Source organism: Chlorella variabilis (genome assembly GCF_000147415.1).
Source record: "Chlorella variabilis unplaced genomic scaffold CHLNCscaffold_5, whole genome shotgun sequence".
NCBI lineage: Eukaryota > Viridiplantae > Chlorophyta > Trebouxiophyceae > Chlorellales > Chlorellaceae > Chlorella > Chlorella variabilis.
The window spans coordinates 1,644,636-1,661,827 of record NW_005435083.1 but is presented as its reverse complement, the minus strand read 5'-3'; the positions used below and the strand labels follow the sequence as shown (position 1 = coordinate 1,661,827).

The window sequence follows — 17,192 nt, the reverse complement described above, 5'->3', positions numbered from 1 at the left end:
AGGTGGTCGCACACATGCCAGCCGCAGGTGGGCATGGGTGGCAGGCAGCTGCCCACCATGCCGGCCAGGCCACAGGCCTCTCACCTCCTTCATGAAGAAGCAGTGCTCCTCCACCCCAGGGGTGCCAAAGGTGGCGGGCTGCTCCCCCACCGACACCACCAGCACATCATAGGGAATCTCAAACTGCGGCAGGCGGCCGTCCTTGTACGGCGTCTTGCCGGTGCAGTGCGCCACCTGCGCCGCCACACGGCGGGGCGGGAGGCCGTCAGCCCAGCCCGCCAGGGTGCAGCTGGCATCCAGGGTGCAGGAGGAGTGTTGAGGTGCAGATGCCATGCCAGCCGGCAGCCCACCTTTTCCTCCAAGTCGATCCTGTCGCACACCGCTTCGAAAAAGTTGACAAACGGATTGGAAACCCGCACGGGCTCCAGCAGCGAGCGGAACTCCACAGTGCCGACGGAGGTGCTGCAGGACGGGGGCGGGGTGGGGGAGGGGCCACGCTGTCGACGGAGGGAGGCCAGCACAGCAGGGGCAAGCCTTCAGGGGGTGGAGTGGCAGCCAGGTGGCAGGAGGGTAAGCTGCCTCTGCGCGGGCGGCCTGGCAGCACCTGGGCAGCATGGGGGTGAACAGGAAGTAGTTGCGGGGGCTGACCACCACCACCTCATAAGTATCCGTGTCGATGACCTGCAGTCACCCGGCGGGCGTGTGAGCCGGCTGGCTGGCTGCAGCGCCACGCAGGCAGTGAGGGCAGCCACGAAGCAATGCTGACGCAGGCAGCACAGAACAAGGCCTGCCCGGCCGCACCTTCATGAGCGAGTGCGCGCCCCAGCCGCTGCCCAGCACCAGCACCACGGGCTTGTCCACTTGCAGGCGCAGCTTGCCGTCCTTGCCGATCAGCTTGTCAAAGGCCTGCACGCACCGCACGGCTGCTGAGCTGCCTGTGTGTATCGGCATGTGGCAGAGGCATGTGGCCCCTGGGCCCCTCCTCGCCCCTGCCGACCCTTGGCCCTGGTGTGCTCGCCTTGGTGGAGGGCAGCTCCCGGATGGCGCGGCTGATGTGGCGCCCAATGTCCTCCGCAGACTCGACAGCCTGGTCCCTGCTCACACAGCGGATCGCAGGGCAAACACGGTGAGGGCCGGCCAGGGAGGAGGCGGCGGCGGCTGCACGGCTGTGCAGCGGCAGCACCCGCCACGCACCAGGCGATTGCCAGCCAGCTGCGATGCATGGGCCACTGCATGCTGTGCGGCTTGGTCTTGGGCCGCAGGGCCATCACGTCCAGCTCCGTGAGCGGGCGGTCTACTCCCGGCACCAGCTTCTTCTTGGGGCCCTGCATTCAGGCGGTGGCGGCGGTGGCGGCGGCGGAGGCGGGATTTCAGCTGACCCTACAGGCAAACGCTGCCGCTGCTGCGCTTCACATAATTCTCACCTCCTTGGGGGCTGGAGGCGCGTCCGGCACCGTTTCTTTCGCCCGCTCCTTCAGGTCTTGTGAAACAATAGGCACAGCTCGCTGCCTATGTCTCGGGGCAGGCCTCTGAACGACATGCTGATCTCTCCTGAGCGGCTGGTGAGTGCCAGGAGGGGCACCCAGCCGTGCCGTAGCGAGCATAGTTTGTGGTAGCTTCGAGTAGGGCCCAGCGCTAGCTTTACTTTAATTTCGGTGTCCGGAATGGCAATGGAGCGAGCAATCAATCAATAACGAAATGCGGCGGAGCGCGGTTCCAGCTGACGTGAGTCTTTGCGCGCGCCAGCTGGGCCTGGAAGTCAGCATTGCAATGATGACGAGATAAGCCTTCCTGGGACGCTTGAAACAAACCCTCTTTCGAAGCGCATCAGCAGGGCAAGCGCAGGAACAGGGCTTGGTCTTTTTTCGGGCGCTGCGGCCCACAGCCCCTGCTCAACCCCTCTCATGGCACCTGGGGAGACGGGACGAGTGCCAATTGATCATGGCCAGGGTTGCCACGACTGGGTTCTGTGCTCCCGCCGTCGCCGTCAGGTCGCCGCCAACCGCCTGCGACTCGCGCTCCCCCAAGCATTTCAGCTGTTGAACGGCAGCCCGGCAGCTATCTAGCGATCACAGCGAGACGAATCAATGGAGTCGGAATCGAGGGGATTGGGCAATGGGCAGATATCATCAAACAATGGTCAAAACAAGGGCGACGACGGCGGAAGGGGCAAGTAGGCAACTCTCGCATCCGGGCATCACTAGGATCAGCTACTGCTGGGCAACGGTGTAGGGAGTACGGGGGAGGTCTATGCATGTACAGGCAACAGGGATCCGAAAACTGGGCAAGGGCATCTAAACGCACATCTCGGCTCTACATTCAACACACTCAATCGCTCACAGGCTGCGCACCGGTACCAGCGGCAGCCTGCCTGCTCGCGGGGCTCAGCCCAGCAGCTTGAGGTGCACCCGCACCCGCAGCGAGGCACCCCAGGAGTAGGGGCAGGAGCGGCGCACCTCCCCCACCACCTGCTCCATGGTCAGCTGCCGCAGCTGCACGCCCTGCGGCTCCGCCCGCCTGGCGGTGAGGGCTCCCGAGTCGTCGGCGGCGATGTAGCCGGGCGTCAGCTGGCCGCTGCTGCCAGTGCTGCCGGCGGGGCTGATGGCCAGCAGGGCGCCCGAGCCGCCACGCCCCAGGCTGCCCAGCGCGCTCCCTGGCGACATTGCTGATGCTGCCGCCGCGGATGCCACGGCTGCCGCCGCCGCCGCGGTGGGCAGACTGCCGCTGCTCGATATGCTGAGGCGGCTGGGCTGGCGGGTGGGGCGTGGGCCGCGGGCTGTGTCGGGCCGCGCGGCCGCGGCCACGGGCCCCAGAGCGCCGGCGTGCTGGTTGCTGCCCGCGGCTGGCGAGGCGCTGTTGCTGGCCTGCGCCGCTGGGCTGCCCGCTGGCGCGCAGAAGGCCGCCCCGCCCCAGTGCGTGTGCATGGCCTCCAGCCGCTGCGCGTTGGTCTGCCGCCAGTCGGCCAGGCAGGTCTTGCCCTGGAAGGCGAAGCGCACATCTGCAGAGTGGCGGGGAGAGCGGTGGGCAATCGGCGTGAGACCGCTGGCACAGCTGCGCACACTCCTGCAGGTGCTGCTAGTGGTGGTACTGAGTGGCACTGGTCCGGCGTGACCCCACCCCACCCTTTCCTCGCATACCTGCCGCCGGCAGCAGGGAGGCGCGGAAGGGCTCCTGGAACAGAGAGAAGGGGGCGCAGGAGGCGTACAGCTCAAAGCGGTTGTGCCGCGGGTTGGCCGACAGCACCGCCCACCAGCAGTAGCCGCCGCAGTACATGGCGGGCGACTGCTGCTGCTGGGGGCGCTCCTGCGCCACCGCCGCCTGCTGCAGCTCCAGAAAGTCGTGCAGCTCAAACTGCAGGGGAGGGGGTGGGTGGGCACAGGCGCTACGGAGCACAGGTGCGATGTGGCAGCTGCGGCCAGCAGCGACAGTCCAGCAGGCGCTGCCGTGCAGCCACCGGTTTCTGCACCCCCCCAGCCTACGGGCCTACCTCTGCTGTGAAGGCGAACCTGCCGTCCAGCGAGGGAGGCGGGCGGGCGGGGCGCAGCCCGCTGGCAGCCACATAGTCTGTGGCCCAGGGCAGGTTGGCGGCCATGCAGCGCAGGAAGTCGGCGGCCAGAGGGCGGCGCCACACCAGCGCCGCCAGCGCGCGCTGCTGCTCTGGCGCAGGGGCCGCGCGCTGCTGCTCCAGCCACAGGTTCCCCAGGTCGAATACTGAGGCAGTATGGGTGGGAGGGGAGCAGGAGGGGGACCGAGAGTGAAGCTGACGGCATTATGTCGGTCGGTAGGCAGCCCATGAGGTGGAGGTGGGCCGGGCTGAAACAGTCGGGAGAAGTGTGAGTGGGACCAGAAAGCAAGCCTCCGCCAACCCACATGTTTCTCCACGGTCGCAGGGCCCACTCTCCAGCAGCCAGGAGGCAACCTCAAAGGGCAGGCGGCAGAAGCGCTGCAAGGGGGCGTCGCGGGCGGACACTGTTCGCGTTTGGGGGACAGCCGCAACACAGCCAGCACAACCGCTGGCGCAGCATTGCTGGGCTGCACAGACCCAGCCGCCGCCTGCCTCCCAAGCCACCGCCGCAGTACAGGCGGCCCACCTGGCACGCCCGCTCGCTTTCCAGCACCCGCTCCAGCCCGCTGCCCAGGTAGCTCATCAGCTGGCTGGACAGCAGAGACTGCAGCTGAGCCAGCGCCGCCGACCGCGTGTGCAGCGGCAGCGGCAGCAGGAGCTGCAGCAGCAGCGCCACGCAGCGCTCAAATCCCAGGTGGTGCAGCGACAGGCCTGCGCAGTACGGGGGTGGGTGGGTGGGAGAGGCGGGTTGGCATGTGGCGGCGTCAGCTTTCCTGGGGCGAGCGGCAGTGGGCATGGTGCAAGCGGCAGGCAGTCCCAGGCATGGCCAGCAGCGCAGCCTCACCTGCAAAGGCCTTGGCGCCCTGGCCATCCGCAAACACCAGCAGGCGCGCCAGGCGTTGGCGGCTGGCGGGCAGCTCCCCAGCCTGTGCACAGGTGGCGGCGCGATGGCTCCATCATGTGTCAATAGAAAGATATTGCTGCATCATGCATACATGCAGTACGCACACAGTGCTGACCTGCATGAGCAGCTGCAGATCCTCGGAGGCCCGCTGGCTGTCGCGCGCAGTCAGGCGCGGCGAGCACAGCTGCACCTGCGCCATGAGCTGGCGGGGAGACCTGCGGGGCAAGCGCAGTGATGTAGCTGGTGTGGCATCCGCGTGCGGCGGCACAGACGCAGGGAGTTGCGTGTGAGCGCAACCGCGAGCAGCGTGCCAGTGCGCTGCCTGCTCAGCGGTTTCACCACAACGCATGGCCAGCACAGGAGGGGCACTCACGGCAGGTCGTCCAGCTGGTCTGATGGGGAGGAGGAGGCGACGCTGCCCTCGGGGCACGCCTCCTCGCCTCCCGGCGGCGCCGAGCCCGGCAGGGGCCCCATGCGGCGGGCATAATCCCCAAAGCCGTCCAGGCTGCTGAGGTCCGAGCCCGACTCGGAGGCGGTGTCGCTGCCTGCGTCGCTGTCGGCGCTCTCCAGCGCGGGATGGCGCCGCGGCGTTGTTAGCTGCCCCGACAGCCGCAACTGCTGCTCCATCAGCCCCGTCAGGCTGGGCGTGTACGCCTGAGTGCGCTGGGCGTCGCTGGACCCGGGGCGAGGGCTGTCGAAGGGGCTACCGGCCAGCTGGCCCTCTTCGCCGCGCGCACGCCCTCCTCGCGGCGTCAGCAAGCGCCCTGCGGTTGACACCAGCTTGCGCAGCGAGCCCAGCCGCCGCGGTGTTGAGGCCCCGCCATTAGATCGCGGGGAGTCTGCGGCAGGCTCCTCGGCTGCTGGCAGGGGCAGGGACAGCGAGCTGGCGCTAGGCTTCCTGCCCCGCGGCGTCAGAAGTTGTGGCAGCTTCATGCTGCCTGTTTCCCGAGGCCGGAAGCGCAGGCGTGCGACTTGAAAAGGCGCTATGGGATTTTTGAGTTTTGGAGTTGTGCCACGTGGCCTAGACGCTGGATACAGAGTTCTCAGGGCTGTGTAGTTCTAAATCACGGTAAGGCGGCGATCGGGCTCCGTTGTAGACCGACAGCAGACGAGATGGTGGTGAGGCATGCGGCGCATGTCTCCTGGCTGCAGTGGGAGGCTTGCAGATGCGACTGTGGTGACCCAGTCATCTCGCCACCGTGCTGGGCGGCACCCCCGTCCATGTCGGCGCTGGGGCGGCGGCGGCGTTCGCCGCCTGCTGCCTAGCCCGCTTCCCGCTCAACCTGCACGTCCTTGTTCTGTCAATGCCCGCAGTTCATACTACTATGCATCAAGCTGGAAGAGATGGAGAATGTGGAGTCGGTCTCGCTGCCGCCGGGAGCGCACTTTGTCATGACGGTGCGGCTCTGCCCCGGGCATGCCGGTTGCAGGCTCGACTCCTGCCGCCTGTGCATTGTTGCAAGCCGCGCCGGGCCCAGCCGCCAACCCCTCTGCCACCATCCTTACCTGCGCGTACCTGGCTCTCCCACCTGGGGCAGGTGAAGAACAGCGTGGGTGAGGATGTGCGGGAAGGGGTTGTGATTGACCCGGGGGAGCAGCACGACCTGGACAACAGCCGCGGCACAGCCAACTTCTGCCTCAAGTGGGACCGCAGCGCCAAGCACCAGGTGGGAGGGCGCATGTGCGGTGTGTGTGTGTGTGTGTGTGTGTGTGTGTGTGTGTGTGTGTGTGTGTGTGTGTGTGTGTGTGTGTGTGGTGTGGTGTGGTGTGGTGTGGTGTGGTGTGGTGTGGTGTGGTGTGGTGTGGTGTGGTGTGGTGTGGTGTGGTGTGGTGTGGTGTGGTGTGGTAAGGGGGTAGGTGTGTGCAGGGGAGGGCACCTGCCGCCATTGTGCAGCACAGGTGCAGCCCAAGCCAGAAGGTGCAGCCCATGCAGGTTGTTGGGGGCGCGCCCAGCCGAGCCTGCCAGGCGTCCCTCCCCACCACCGGTGCTGCTGCCGCCACTCCCGTGCTGCAGGCATACCTGAATGTGGAGGCGGTGAAGGGCGTGACGAGAGACATCAAGGCTGAGGATGCCGACAAGGTGCACCGGCCTGGCTGTGGCTGGATGGCGGCGCTGGCGGCTGGCTGGGGCAGCAGGCATGCTTGGCACAGCACGGCGCGGAGTCAGCACAGCACAGCGCATCAATGGGCTGGCAGGCCGTTGCTGCACCCGACCCGTGCCCCGCCTCACCCCTGCTGCCGCCGCTGTAGTTTGTGCCGGTGATGGGGTTTGAGTGCCGAGGGCTGGAGCCTGTGAGCTACCAGCCGGGGGTGTTCATCGTGAAGAGCAGAGGGGGGCAGACATTTGAGGCGGACTTGAGCGAGGGGTGAGGACCCACCGCCACCGCCCCATGCCGGCGGGCAGCCGCTTTCGTGCACGCCGGCAGAGTGCCGGCTGTAGGCCCCATGTCCCTGCTTGGCAGCTGACCACCCGTGCCCCGTGCCACATGCCTGGCTGCAGGGAGTGGGCAGACTTTGATGAGAAGCTTGGGGAGAGTGTGAGCATCATGGGGGTGGAGTCCAGCTTCACGACGCACAAGAAGTGACCGGGGGGGACGCTGGCCTGGAGCGCCTGCTCGTGCCTGCCAGCGAGCTGTTCCGGGTGTAACCGTGACGGCTGGTTTACACTTTCTTCCGGGTTGAGAGCAGAGCAACGGTGGGGTGGGGCTGTGCCTGGCTGCTGTCGTGTTGGCCCTCAGCCCTGCACGCCCCAGTCAGCGCGGTGGCGCTGCTCCAGCTGCCGGCAGCAGCCATCCAGCAGAGCTTCCGCCTCGCTGCGGCAGCAGAAGGGAAGGTAGGGTGGCAGGGGTTGGTGGTCAGCGGCGTGCCTGGTCAGCACAGTGGCTGCACGGTTGCTGGAAGGCTGGCAGGCAGGCAGCCCAACACGACACGCTGCGGAGCTGCTTGGGGCATGCGCTCTCTGCCTGGACCCAGCCCACCCGCTCTCCCACCTGCGCTGCTGGCGGCGCGTGGCCAGTAGGGCCAGATCCAGCGGTTGCGCTGCCGCTGCCTCCCACTCCAGCTGCACCCGCAGCAGCCAGTGCGAGCGCACCACGTGTGCCTCCTGCCCAGCCAGCGCGGGCACGACACTAGACGCGGGGCCGCCCGCAGATGCGGCTGCCAGCATCGCGTCTGCCTGCTGCACAAGCAGCTGCCGCTGCTCCTGGCTGCCGGCGGCATACGCAGCGTGCGCCTCGCCGGTCAGAAGGCAAGCCTCCACCCCGCTGCTGCCGCTGCCAGCACCGACGCCCTGCCGCGCCTCTGCTGCTGCCACAGCCGCCGGCGGCGCGCGGCGCCGCCGATTGGCCCCTGGCGTCTGCCCCGCTGCCGGCGCCGCCGCCCGCGGCTGGCCGGCCGGCTCGGCGGGCTGCGCTGGCGGGAACCTGGCCAGGGCGCTGTCCACCTGCCCCAGCAGATCCTCCATATACTCCCGGCTGAAGTGGCACTCCACCGGCCAGCGGGGCTCGAACTGGAGGCCGCGCCTGCGCCTGCTGCCGTCCGCCTGCGGCAGAGAGGTGGATGGGAGCAGAGGGCAGGCACAGTGGGGCAGCGAAGAGACGGCAGTGTAAGACCCGCAGCAGCTGCAGCACAATGTGCTTTGGGACAAGGCCTTGCAGGCCGGCAGGCTGGAAGGCAGGCCTGCCCGCCCACCTCTGACGCCGCCCGCCGATGCATGTCGAGCAGCACAGGGCGTGCGCGCCGCAGCGCCAGCAGCGCCAGCCCCGCATCCGGCACCTCGCCCGCCCAGCTGGCCAGCTGCCGGAGCTCGCCTGCAGGCCGTCGGCCACAGGGCAGAGGCCAGCCAATGAGCGACAGGCCAGCCAGCCGCCCCTGCCCGGCCCTGCAAAGCGCTCCCAGCCAGGCAGCCATCCCTCCCCACCCTGCTGTGCCTGTGCCTGCGCCTGTCCCCTACCGCTCCTCCACACCAAAAACACCGCCACCACCACCACCAGCGCCAGCGACCACAACACGCACACGGTGTGCCACACCGCCCACCTGCCAGCACATCCAGCAACTTCTCCACACACCGCGCCGCGATGATGTCGGTGCTCCAGTGCATCTCGCTGTCCTCCAGCTCACCCGCGCCGGCCCCCTGGCCAACACCCTGCGCACCCTGCAGCCCGCCGGGCAAGCACGCAGGCCAGATGGGCAGGTGTGGGCAATGCTGCGACGCCCAACATGCAGCACCGGGGCAAAAGGCACCTGAGCGCAGCGGAATGGTGGGACCACAGCAGCAGCGAGCAGGTCAAGCTGCACACCTCGGCCTCGCACAGCCAGGGCCGCTCCCAGCCCGCCCGCTTCTCCGCCAGGGTGTGCGGCCTGCAGCGGAGGGCACAGGGTGTGGGGGCCGGTTCGCTTGCACCCTTGCGCATCTGGCACATACGTACAGGCTGCAGCAGCACCCTGTAAAGGCCCCCGACGCGGGATGTGACCTCCCAGGCAGCCCGCGCCAGCGCCTGCACCGCCACCACAACACCACCACCCCCAAAATCACCCCCACACCTGCGCAGCAGGTAGGAGCTCATCACCCAGGTGTCTGCGCCATCTGGCGGCAGAGCCTCCTCAGGGAACAGGCCCAGCTCCTGCAGTGGGGAGGGGAGGGCCGCAGACGGGCGAGTGGGCCAGAGAGGGGAGGGAACAGGAGGGCAGGCATGCACTGAGCGGTGATGGGGTGGTGCGGGGCACAGCGAGGGACGGCGTGAGGCGGCAGCGGCAGCTCACCGAGTAGAGCGCCGCCACCTTCTCCATCCAGTAGCAGCTGTCCAGCTCCCACACCAGGTCGAAGTCGTTGCAGGACACCTGGTGGTACGGGAGCAGTACCACGCGGTACAGGCAAAGGCGTCAAGAACCAGGTGAGGCAAGGAGATCCGGGCAGGGCGGGCAGCGGGTGGCAGCGGGCGCTGCCACGGAGGCGCCAATCAACAGCTCCTGACCGGGCGGGTGGTGCAGGGTCGGCGCATGCAGGAGGTACCTTGAGTGAGGGGGGGGTGGAGGCGACTGTGTTGAATGAGACGAACGCGTGCATGGACTGCTCGCACAGCTCGCACAGCGTGGCAAAGGGGTAGTCGCGCAGGTGCAGCACCTGCGGGGAGGGCGGGACAGGAAGAAAGGCAGTGGGATGCGGGAGGGGGCATGCAAGGGCCAGGAGCCAGCGGGCAGCTACCAAGTTGGCAGCCACCGCAGGCCGGCCGGCAGGGCGTAGCCAGTCACCGGCACTACACGCAGGCCCTGGCTGGCCTCCCGCCGACCACCGCCTCCACATCCGCCCCGCCTCCCTCACCAGCGGCACCCCCTCCTCCAGGTAGCACTCAAGCGGCAGCAGCTGGCCGTGGCGCGTGTGGCGCCCCGCCACCGCCGCATGCACCCGCATCATCTTGCTGCACGGCAGGCAAGGCGGGCAGGCAGGTCGAGGCAAACGCTTGTTACCCGTGTGGGGTGGCAAGGCAGCCATGAGCCTGCTAATGTCTCCTCTCACCTCCCATCAACCCGGCCACCTCAACAGCATGGCACACACACACACACACACACAAACCCTCTCCTACCCACCGCATGTCTGCCAGGGTGGCAGGCGGCTGGATGATGAAGTCCCCCGTGCCGCAGTTGTATGAGCGGCGGCGCTGCAGGCAGGGACGGGCAGGGGGAGGTGCGCGCGGGGACAGGGTGAGTGCCCGACAGCTGGCCCAGGGTGGGGTCACTCAGCCAGGGCAGGGAGCCACGTGCTGGAGTGAGGCTCCCGCCACGCTCCTTCATTCCTCTGAATGGAATAATGGGAAGAAAGCTGGGAGGGCGCCAGCCACCCCACCTTGGTCTCGAAATGGAAGGCGGTGAGGTTGGTGCCGCCGCCGGCGGGCCCAAACAGCGTGAAGGTCTTGGTTCCTGTGCTCTCGCTCTGCGGCGCGGTGCGGGCGGGGCATGGAGGCTGGTGAGGAGGGGCCAGGGCCGCTGGCCGGATGCTGCTGCAGCAACCTCCGGATACCTCTCGGCCGCGGCAGGAGCATTCTGGCTCCCCGCGGCCCCGCCAGCCAGCCGGCTGCCCACACAAACCTTGAGGGTGTGGAAAAGGTTGGTGGCGCGGCTGGAGCGCACTGCGTGCGGCAGCATGGCATTGGCGCGACTGTCCACGCCGCACGGCATGCCTGCCGGGCGCGCACAAGGGGGCGCGGGTGGTCCCGTCAAGCCAGCCAGCACCAGCTGCCGTGTGGCCCCTCCTGCTGCAGAGCTCAGCAGCGCAGCAGCAAGGGCAGCTCCCAGCGGCTTCCTGCCAGCTTCCAGGCGGCTCCCACCTGGCGCATCCACAGGGTAGTGCTGCTGCTCAAGGTAGTCAGGCATGGAGCCGTCGGTCACATACAGCCGCCCCTGCCGCTTGCCCTGCTGGCAGCTCTCGATCTGCGGCGCGGCGCAGAGCGGGGGCGGGTGGACGCGTGGGAGGAGAGGTGGGGCCAGCGGCCAGGCCATGCCAGCTGGCCAGAGGGAGGCTGCCGGAGTGTAGGCTGGCTGGGAGACGGGCAGGGGCAGCACGTGGAATGCACATGTGGATGGGTGGCAGTTTGCCCCTGCTCCCACACACCACCCCCTGCCCACCTGCTTCAGCACATTGACATGCTGCTTCACGCTGCACCGCTTCAGCTGGCCGTCCTGCCACTCTGTGTCCTGCAGGTTTCAGCAGGGGACAGGCAGCCGAGCTCATCAGGCCAAGCCTGATTCGGCATCGCGTGGGGCCAGCAACGCAGGCAAGGCAGCGACAGGCTTGCCAGCCGCAGAGCTCACGTTGAGGGCGCAGCTGACGGGGAGGCTGGTGGTGTGCAGGGTGATGTCGCCGTACCGCTTGCCCTGCGGTACAAACGACTCGCACACGTCAGCGCGGTAGGCAGTGCAGCAGGCCATGGCACATACGCACCGCCGCCAGGCGGTGCGCAGCCGGCAGCCGAGGGGGCACCGAAACACCTTGCATCGGGCAACCCAGACAGTCCCATCCAGCCCAGCCCTGCCGCTCCCTACCTTGAGCTTGCGGGTGAACTCTGCCCAGATGCCAGACAGGCCTTGGTCCCAGGCGCCGCCAGCTGGCGCTGCCGTCGCATCGCCATCCTCGCCCTCCTGCTCCGCCTCCAGAGGCAGCGCCGGCTCGATGCGGGCAGCTGCCGCCGCCGCCTCCACCTGGCGCTCCCCCTGTGCAGGCGCCCCCGCCACCACCGGCGCCGCCGCTGCTGCCCTTCGCTGCTTGCCCGCCCCAGCCCCGGCGGCGGTCCTGGGGCTCAGGTAGCGAGCGACCGTGTTCGGGTTGCCGCGTGTGCCGCCTCGCCTGCCTCGGCCCGCTGCCTCGGGAATGCTGCTCCCAGCGGCTGCCGCCTGCGGTGGCGCCTCAGTTGCCGCAGCTGCAGCTGCAGCAGCGGCTGGCCTGCTGCCGCCGGCCCCGCCGCCGCTGCTCATGCCACCCAGGGCAGTGTCGGCCGGCGGCAGGTCTGCGGGGGTCCAGATGAGGAAGCGGCGCTCCATGGTGCGCATGTGCTGCAGGGCGTCTGCACCGCAAGGGAACGGGACATCATAGGTTGAGTTCGCTTGATACAGCAAGATCAGCACACATCAGCCACAGCCAAACAACCACAGCGCACCACATCACACCCACGCGTGCGGTGACCAGCCGGCCAGGCAGTGGGAGGGATAGCCGGGCCGCATGTGTGGCGGCAAGCGCTGGGGGCAGCGACAGCGTCCAAGACAGCAGCAGCAGCGACGGCGCACCCTGCCCCTCCTCATCCACCAGCGCCTTGGCGCTGAGCACGTGGGCATCCAGAACCAGCGGCTGGCGGCCGGGCAGGTTGTACAGGCGCCGCAGGCAGTGCAGATAGTCGCGGCACAGCTGCAGGATGGCAAGAACAAAAGGAGGGCAGGAGGAAAGAGCATGGGCTGCTTCGGAGGTGGAGCGAGGGCATTATCAAGCATGCCAGCAGGCACGGCATGCCGACTGGCCTTTCTCTCGGCAGCCACGCGCTGGCCCGCCCCACCCACCTGCTTGCACTGCGCCGGGGTGGCCTCCTCGCCCCTCAGGCACTTGGCCTCAAACTTGCGCAGCAGGCGCAGCGTGCTTTCCACCTCGTCCTCGCTGGTGCCCTGGCCCACCATGCGCTGCCTGCACGCGGGTGTGGCCGGGACGCAGCCGCATGCGGGCCCGGTCATTCAAAATTCTTCTGGAGACAGCACCGCGCTGACCTGCTGGCAGCGGGGCAGCAGCCCCGCCAACACACACCCAGGGTGGAGGGCCGCAGGGTGCAGGCATTGCAAGGTGGCATGCCCAAGGCGCACCTGATCTGCTGGCGGGCCCGATCCACGCCGGCGCGGTAGCGTGCAGCGCCCTCCAGCCCCTTGCTGCCGCCTGCACACACGATGCAGGCAGACCCATGGGCTGGTGGGCTGGCCTCTGCAACTCATCCGCAGCACGCCAAGGGACCCACACCCATCCCACCAGCTGCCTGCCACCAAGTCACAGCCACAGCCATGGGCCGCTGGGCCAGCCCAGCCCGGGCGGCGCACCTGCGTGGGCGTGCGGCGGGCCTAGCCTGCCTCCAGGCAGCAGCGGGCGGGCCTCGCCAAAGAACAGCTCCACCCCCAGCGGCTCCTCCCCAGGCAGCAGCGCCATGGGCTGGTGGGCGGACCCCGCGCCCCTGCCGCCGCTGCCGCTAAACCCGCCGGGGGCGCGGCCCCCGCCGGCTCGCCGCACGTGCTTGCTGGCTGCGACAGCGGCCGCCGCCGCCGCCTCTGCTGCCTCCTCCTCCGCCTGCCTGGCAGCTGCCGCCTTGGTTAAGTGCATCTGGCGGGTCCCTGCAACGGTGCGCGTGCGGCGCTGCCGCTTGTTGTCCCGCAGCATCGACTGATAGTCATCATCAGATGTGTCGGTCTCCACTGCCTCCCAACCAAGCGACTCATCCAGAGGCTCCTGCAGCGGCCCTTGCTGCAGCTGCTGAGGGCTGGCAGCGGCTTGCGCGGGAGGCGGCGCCGGCGCCGCCACGACGTGTGCCGCGCTGGCATCCTCAGGCCGCGCCTCCTGCTCCTGCTCCCCTGAATGCTGCTCCTCCTGCTGCTGCGGCACCAGCCGCTTGCCCCTACGCTGCTGCCGCTGAGGCCGGCGTTCCTGCTGCTGCTGCTCCCCCGCCTGCTCCTGCAGCTCCTGTTGTTGCTGCTGCTGCTGCTGCTTCCGCTGGCCCTTGCGCCGTGGAGGCTGGCGCTTGTCCTCCTGCTGCTGCTGGGGCTCCGGGTGCTGCTGCCGCTCAGCCAGCGGCTGCCTGCCACGCTTGCGGGATGCAACCTTGCCAGCCGCGGTTGCAGGTCCCTGAGGTGCGGCCACCACTGCGCCACGCCGCTGCTGTGCCTGCTCGCCCTCTGCTGCTGCGCCGACGGCCTGTGCTGCGTCCGTCTCTGCAGCAACCTTTTCCTTCTTTTCCGCAGCCGCTGCTGGTGCCACGGCTGCTTGCGCCGCCGCCGTGCTGCCGCGCTGGGTGCCGCCGCTGCCGCTGCCTGTGTCGCTGAAGTCGTGGGCGGCCACCGCCCGCGCCTCCGCTGTGTTGCATTCCACTCTGAGCTCCTCGCCGTGTGCCCCGACCAGAGCCAGCACGTCGCCCGGCCGCGCGCCCAGCGCTTTCAGCAATGCACCTGCAGCGTGCAGACCAGCGCAGGGGTTAAGTGCGGAGAACAGGTCCGAAGCAAGCGGCCGCGAGCGGCGGCGGTGGCTCACCGACGCCGCTCAGGTAGAATTCCCGGCGGGCCTCTCCCCTGGTCTTCACGCTAACATGGGCCTTAATCGAGTGCGGTGTGCCACTCTGGTCAAGCACAAACAGCTCCGTTGTGTCGCCGAACGCTGAGGCCAGGTCGGGCCACGACACCCGCAGTTGCGCTTGGTCTAGGCGAGGCAATTTCAGCTCTCTCTTCTTCAATTCAAAAGCACACAGGATGGGGCGGCCATCGGCGTTGCGCAGCGGGGGAGCCCCAACCGCTCCCATGGCGGCGATGTCAGCCTGCTTAGGCAGGCAGGGCAGTGCTGCACGACCTAGCAAGAAAACAGAATGGACGGGCACCCAATGCATTTGAACTCCCGCCTTTCCTCCCGCCGCCGACGCCGTCGTCATGCACAGCCACAATGCAACAGTACTTGTAGGCTTTGTGAAAAGAACACGACTCTGTTGCTCTTAATGAACTGGGATAGCAACCAAAGCAGTAGTGAATGTCGGGAATGGCAGAGGTGGGCAGGTGCAGCTGTCTCTGCATCGAGCCTTAAATGTGACGTGCACGAGCCTGGACAATGAGAGGAAACATTAAGAATAGCTTAGTTCAGGTGGCATGCCTCGAGTTCAGGTGGCATGCCTGAAAATCCCACCGCCCGCTTGCAGACAGCTGATGGCGAAAATATTCTGTGCTGCACCGAAGTTGCTGAGAACAGGACAAAGCAGGTTGATGAGCCCGTGAAAGGGCTGGCATTCAGGGGTTGATAAAGTGGTGAAAGGCATGGACGGGCGGGTTAAAGGGAGGGTCTCCAAAAGAATAGCAGAATGCAACAGGCCATGGGAAACGGGGAGTGCAAGAGAGAGAGTATCAGAAGAGCGGCGAAGCTGTGTGGGTCGTGCCAAATTTCAGTGAAGGGTGGGCGTGGGCATCGGTGACCTGTGAAAGCTGCTGAGAAGCAAAGATGACGGGCGGGGTGATGGGTGCGCAGCGGCAGCATCGCGAGATTGAGTGGACAATTCATAAATAAGGAGAAAAGAAATATCTGCCGAGCTTCCGACACCTGAGTGCATATGGCATGGGGCCTGGCCCACGGCAGAATCAGTGTGGCCAGATGGTGCAGCACCAGCATGCTGGCAGTGTGTGCGTGGTCACGAAAGCAGAGCGGTCAGGGCAGCAGCAGCAGCATCACGCTTCTCCTGAGCTAGCCGCTGCTCCAGGAGCATGCACGCAACCAGCAGGCGCAGCTGCTGCGTGTAGCCATCTGGCACGGCAGGCTTTTCCAGGCCGGAACCGCCTCGTGCCGGCAAGCAAGCGTGGGGCGGTGGCTGCTGCTGCGCCTGCTGCTGGGGCTGCTGCTGTGCCGGTGCGGCGGTGTAGTAAGGTGCAGGGCGCCGGTGCTGGCTATCAGGGTTGCACCTGCGCACCACCAGATAGCCGTGCCCGGGAACTGCAGATGTGGGTGGCGAGTGCAGCAGGCGGGTGGGTCAGCAGGTGGGCGTGCACAGCAGGCATACAACAGCAGGCGTGCTGGCACCGCAAGGGAGCGGCCCACTCTAGTAAGCACGCGTGTGCTTGCCTTCCAAAATCCTGGCCGGGGGTAGCTGCTGGTCCAGCAGCGCTTGGCAGAGCTGATGCAGGGCGGCTGGTGGCGAGGGATGCATGCCAGCGGCGGCCTTCTCCCTATTTGGGAGGGGAGGCATGCCCAGCAAAGGCAGGGCTGCATGCTGCTGCTCAGAAGCCGAGGGCCACAGCGGTGGCATGGTGCCGTGCAGCAGTGGCTGGGGCCCACCGCCTCCTGTGGCAGTGGAAGGTGGGTGCTGGGGAGCAGCGGCGGCACCGCCTCCGGCAGTGGGGGCGGAGCCCCGCTCACTGCGGGGCAGCGGGGCGGTGGGGCCGCTCTCGGCTTCCATCCTTGGTGTGGGAAGGAGGAGGATGGTGCTCCTCTCCAGAGGGAGGGAGAGGGAGCCAGAGGGAGGTCCTGCGAGGAGCAGTACTTGCTGGCGCTTGGTGGTTTGGGTTTTGCCGCTGACAGCTGCTCCCCAGGCGGCTCGGCCCCAGCCCAGCAGCAGCCGCTCACCTATACAACTGGGGGGCCTTGCCCAGTCTTCCTCTGCAGCACATTGCTCCATTTGGGACGATTTGGCTGTTGCAGAACGACCGTGGGCTCACTCATGGCCCCGCTGTTCAGCGCTGTTCTGGGAGCAATTTGCCACATGGCACCAGTACTGCGCCTGTTGAGGTGTTTCTGCGCCTTTGAAGGACGTGAAGGTCTTGCAATACAGTGGCCTGCAAAGCAGTGTACGAGCACCCAACATGTGTTGCATGTTCGTCCTACACCACCACCTGCTGTCAGTCCCGCCGCCGCCGCCACCGCCCCCTGCCTGTCAAGCTGTTCAAGGGAAGTAGTACCCCACTGTGTGCACGGTTTGTCAAGCGTGTGATCCAATTGAGGCATGCATGGTGTAAGTGTCGTCTTGCAAAGAAGAGAAGGCTGGCTGCACTGCTCCCAGTTGTCACAGCGCGGAATTCAGGCTCACCGCCACCACCACACCCCTCGCACCAGACGCCCTCCGAATTCCAGGCACATCTGGCCGCCCCCGCTGGCTCAACAGACGCCAATTGGTCATGTTACAGATGGGGAGAATAGTTATTCCCTCCCAGGCACTGGCACCAAGGGGTGAGGGTTGGCCTCAGATCAGAGCATTGTTGGTGGGAATGGCTGGGGACCGGCAGCCCAGCAGCAGAACAGAGCAAAGGGGTCTGCAGCCGGCAGTATCGGTGGGAATGGGCCAGGCAGCCCAGCGCAGAACAGAGGAGAGGGTTTTGCGGCTGGGGTGTGGCATGATGCAAAAATGTTCCAGGCGGGTGGCTGGGGTCTTGAAAGTGGAGGGCGTGCAGCAGCAGCGGAGCGCCAAATGACAGCGCACCTGCCGATGCGGAAAAGAGGGAGGGCAAGAGGTGATGCGCAGCCGG

General features: G+C 67.3%; 3 protein-coding genes across 3 annotated transcripts in view; 1 reads left to right on the top strand and 2 right to left on the bottom strand.

The window, feature by feature from the left end:
* The window catches only part of CHLNCDRAFT_143182 (hypothetical protein), a gene marked incomplete at both ends in the record, with an annotated part of 3,809 nt that extends 2,478 nt beyond the window's left edge, over positions 1-1,331 (bottom strand). Inside the window, 6 exons of the mRNA XM_005849589.1 lie at positions 85-234; positions 351-462; positions 605-681; positions 802-906; positions 998-1,094; positions 1,195-1,331. Of these exons, the coding sequence (XP_005849651.1) occupies positions 85-234; positions 351-462; positions 605-681; positions 802-906; positions 998-1,094; positions 1,195-1,331 (678 nt within the window). The remainder of the gene's footprint in view (positions 1-84; positions 235-350; positions 463-604; positions 682-801; positions 907-997; positions 1,095-1,194) is intronic.
* A 4,482-nt stretch (positions 1,332-5,813) lies between these two features.
* On the top strand, positions 5,814-7,054 carry CHLNCDRAFT_143180 (hypothetical protein; the record flags this gene model as incomplete). Its single annotated transcript, XM_005849843.1, has 5 exons — positions 5,814-5,867; positions 6,008-6,136; positions 6,484-6,549; positions 6,720-6,835; positions 6,970-7,054. The coding sequence occupies 5 exons, from the start codon at positions 5,814-5,816 to the stop codon at positions 7,052-7,054; spliced, it is 450 nt and encodes a 149-aa protein (XP_005849905.1).
* A 149-nt stretch (positions 7,055-7,203) lies between these two features.
* On the bottom strand, positions 7,204-14,497 carry CHLNCDRAFT_143179 (hypothetical protein; the record flags this gene model as incomplete). Its single annotated transcript, XM_005849588.1, has 21 exons — positions 7,204-7,282; positions 7,460-8,010; positions 8,160-8,278; positions 8,505-8,622; positions 8,768-8,828; positions 9,012-9,091; positions 9,231-9,308; positions 9,481-9,591; positions 9,790-9,886; positions 10,056-10,126; positions 10,312-10,398; positions 10,554-10,645; positions 10,793-10,895; positions 11,091-11,159; positions 11,277-11,339; positions 11,508-12,025; positions 12,246-12,363; positions 12,513-12,633; positions 12,807-12,876; positions 13,035-14,150; positions 14,233-14,497. The coding sequence occupies 21 exons, from the start codon at positions 14,495-14,497 to the stop codon at positions 7,204-7,206; spliced, it is 3,987 nt and encodes a 1,328-aa protein (XP_005849650.1).
* Positions 14,498-17,192: the final 2,695 nt, after the last annotated feature.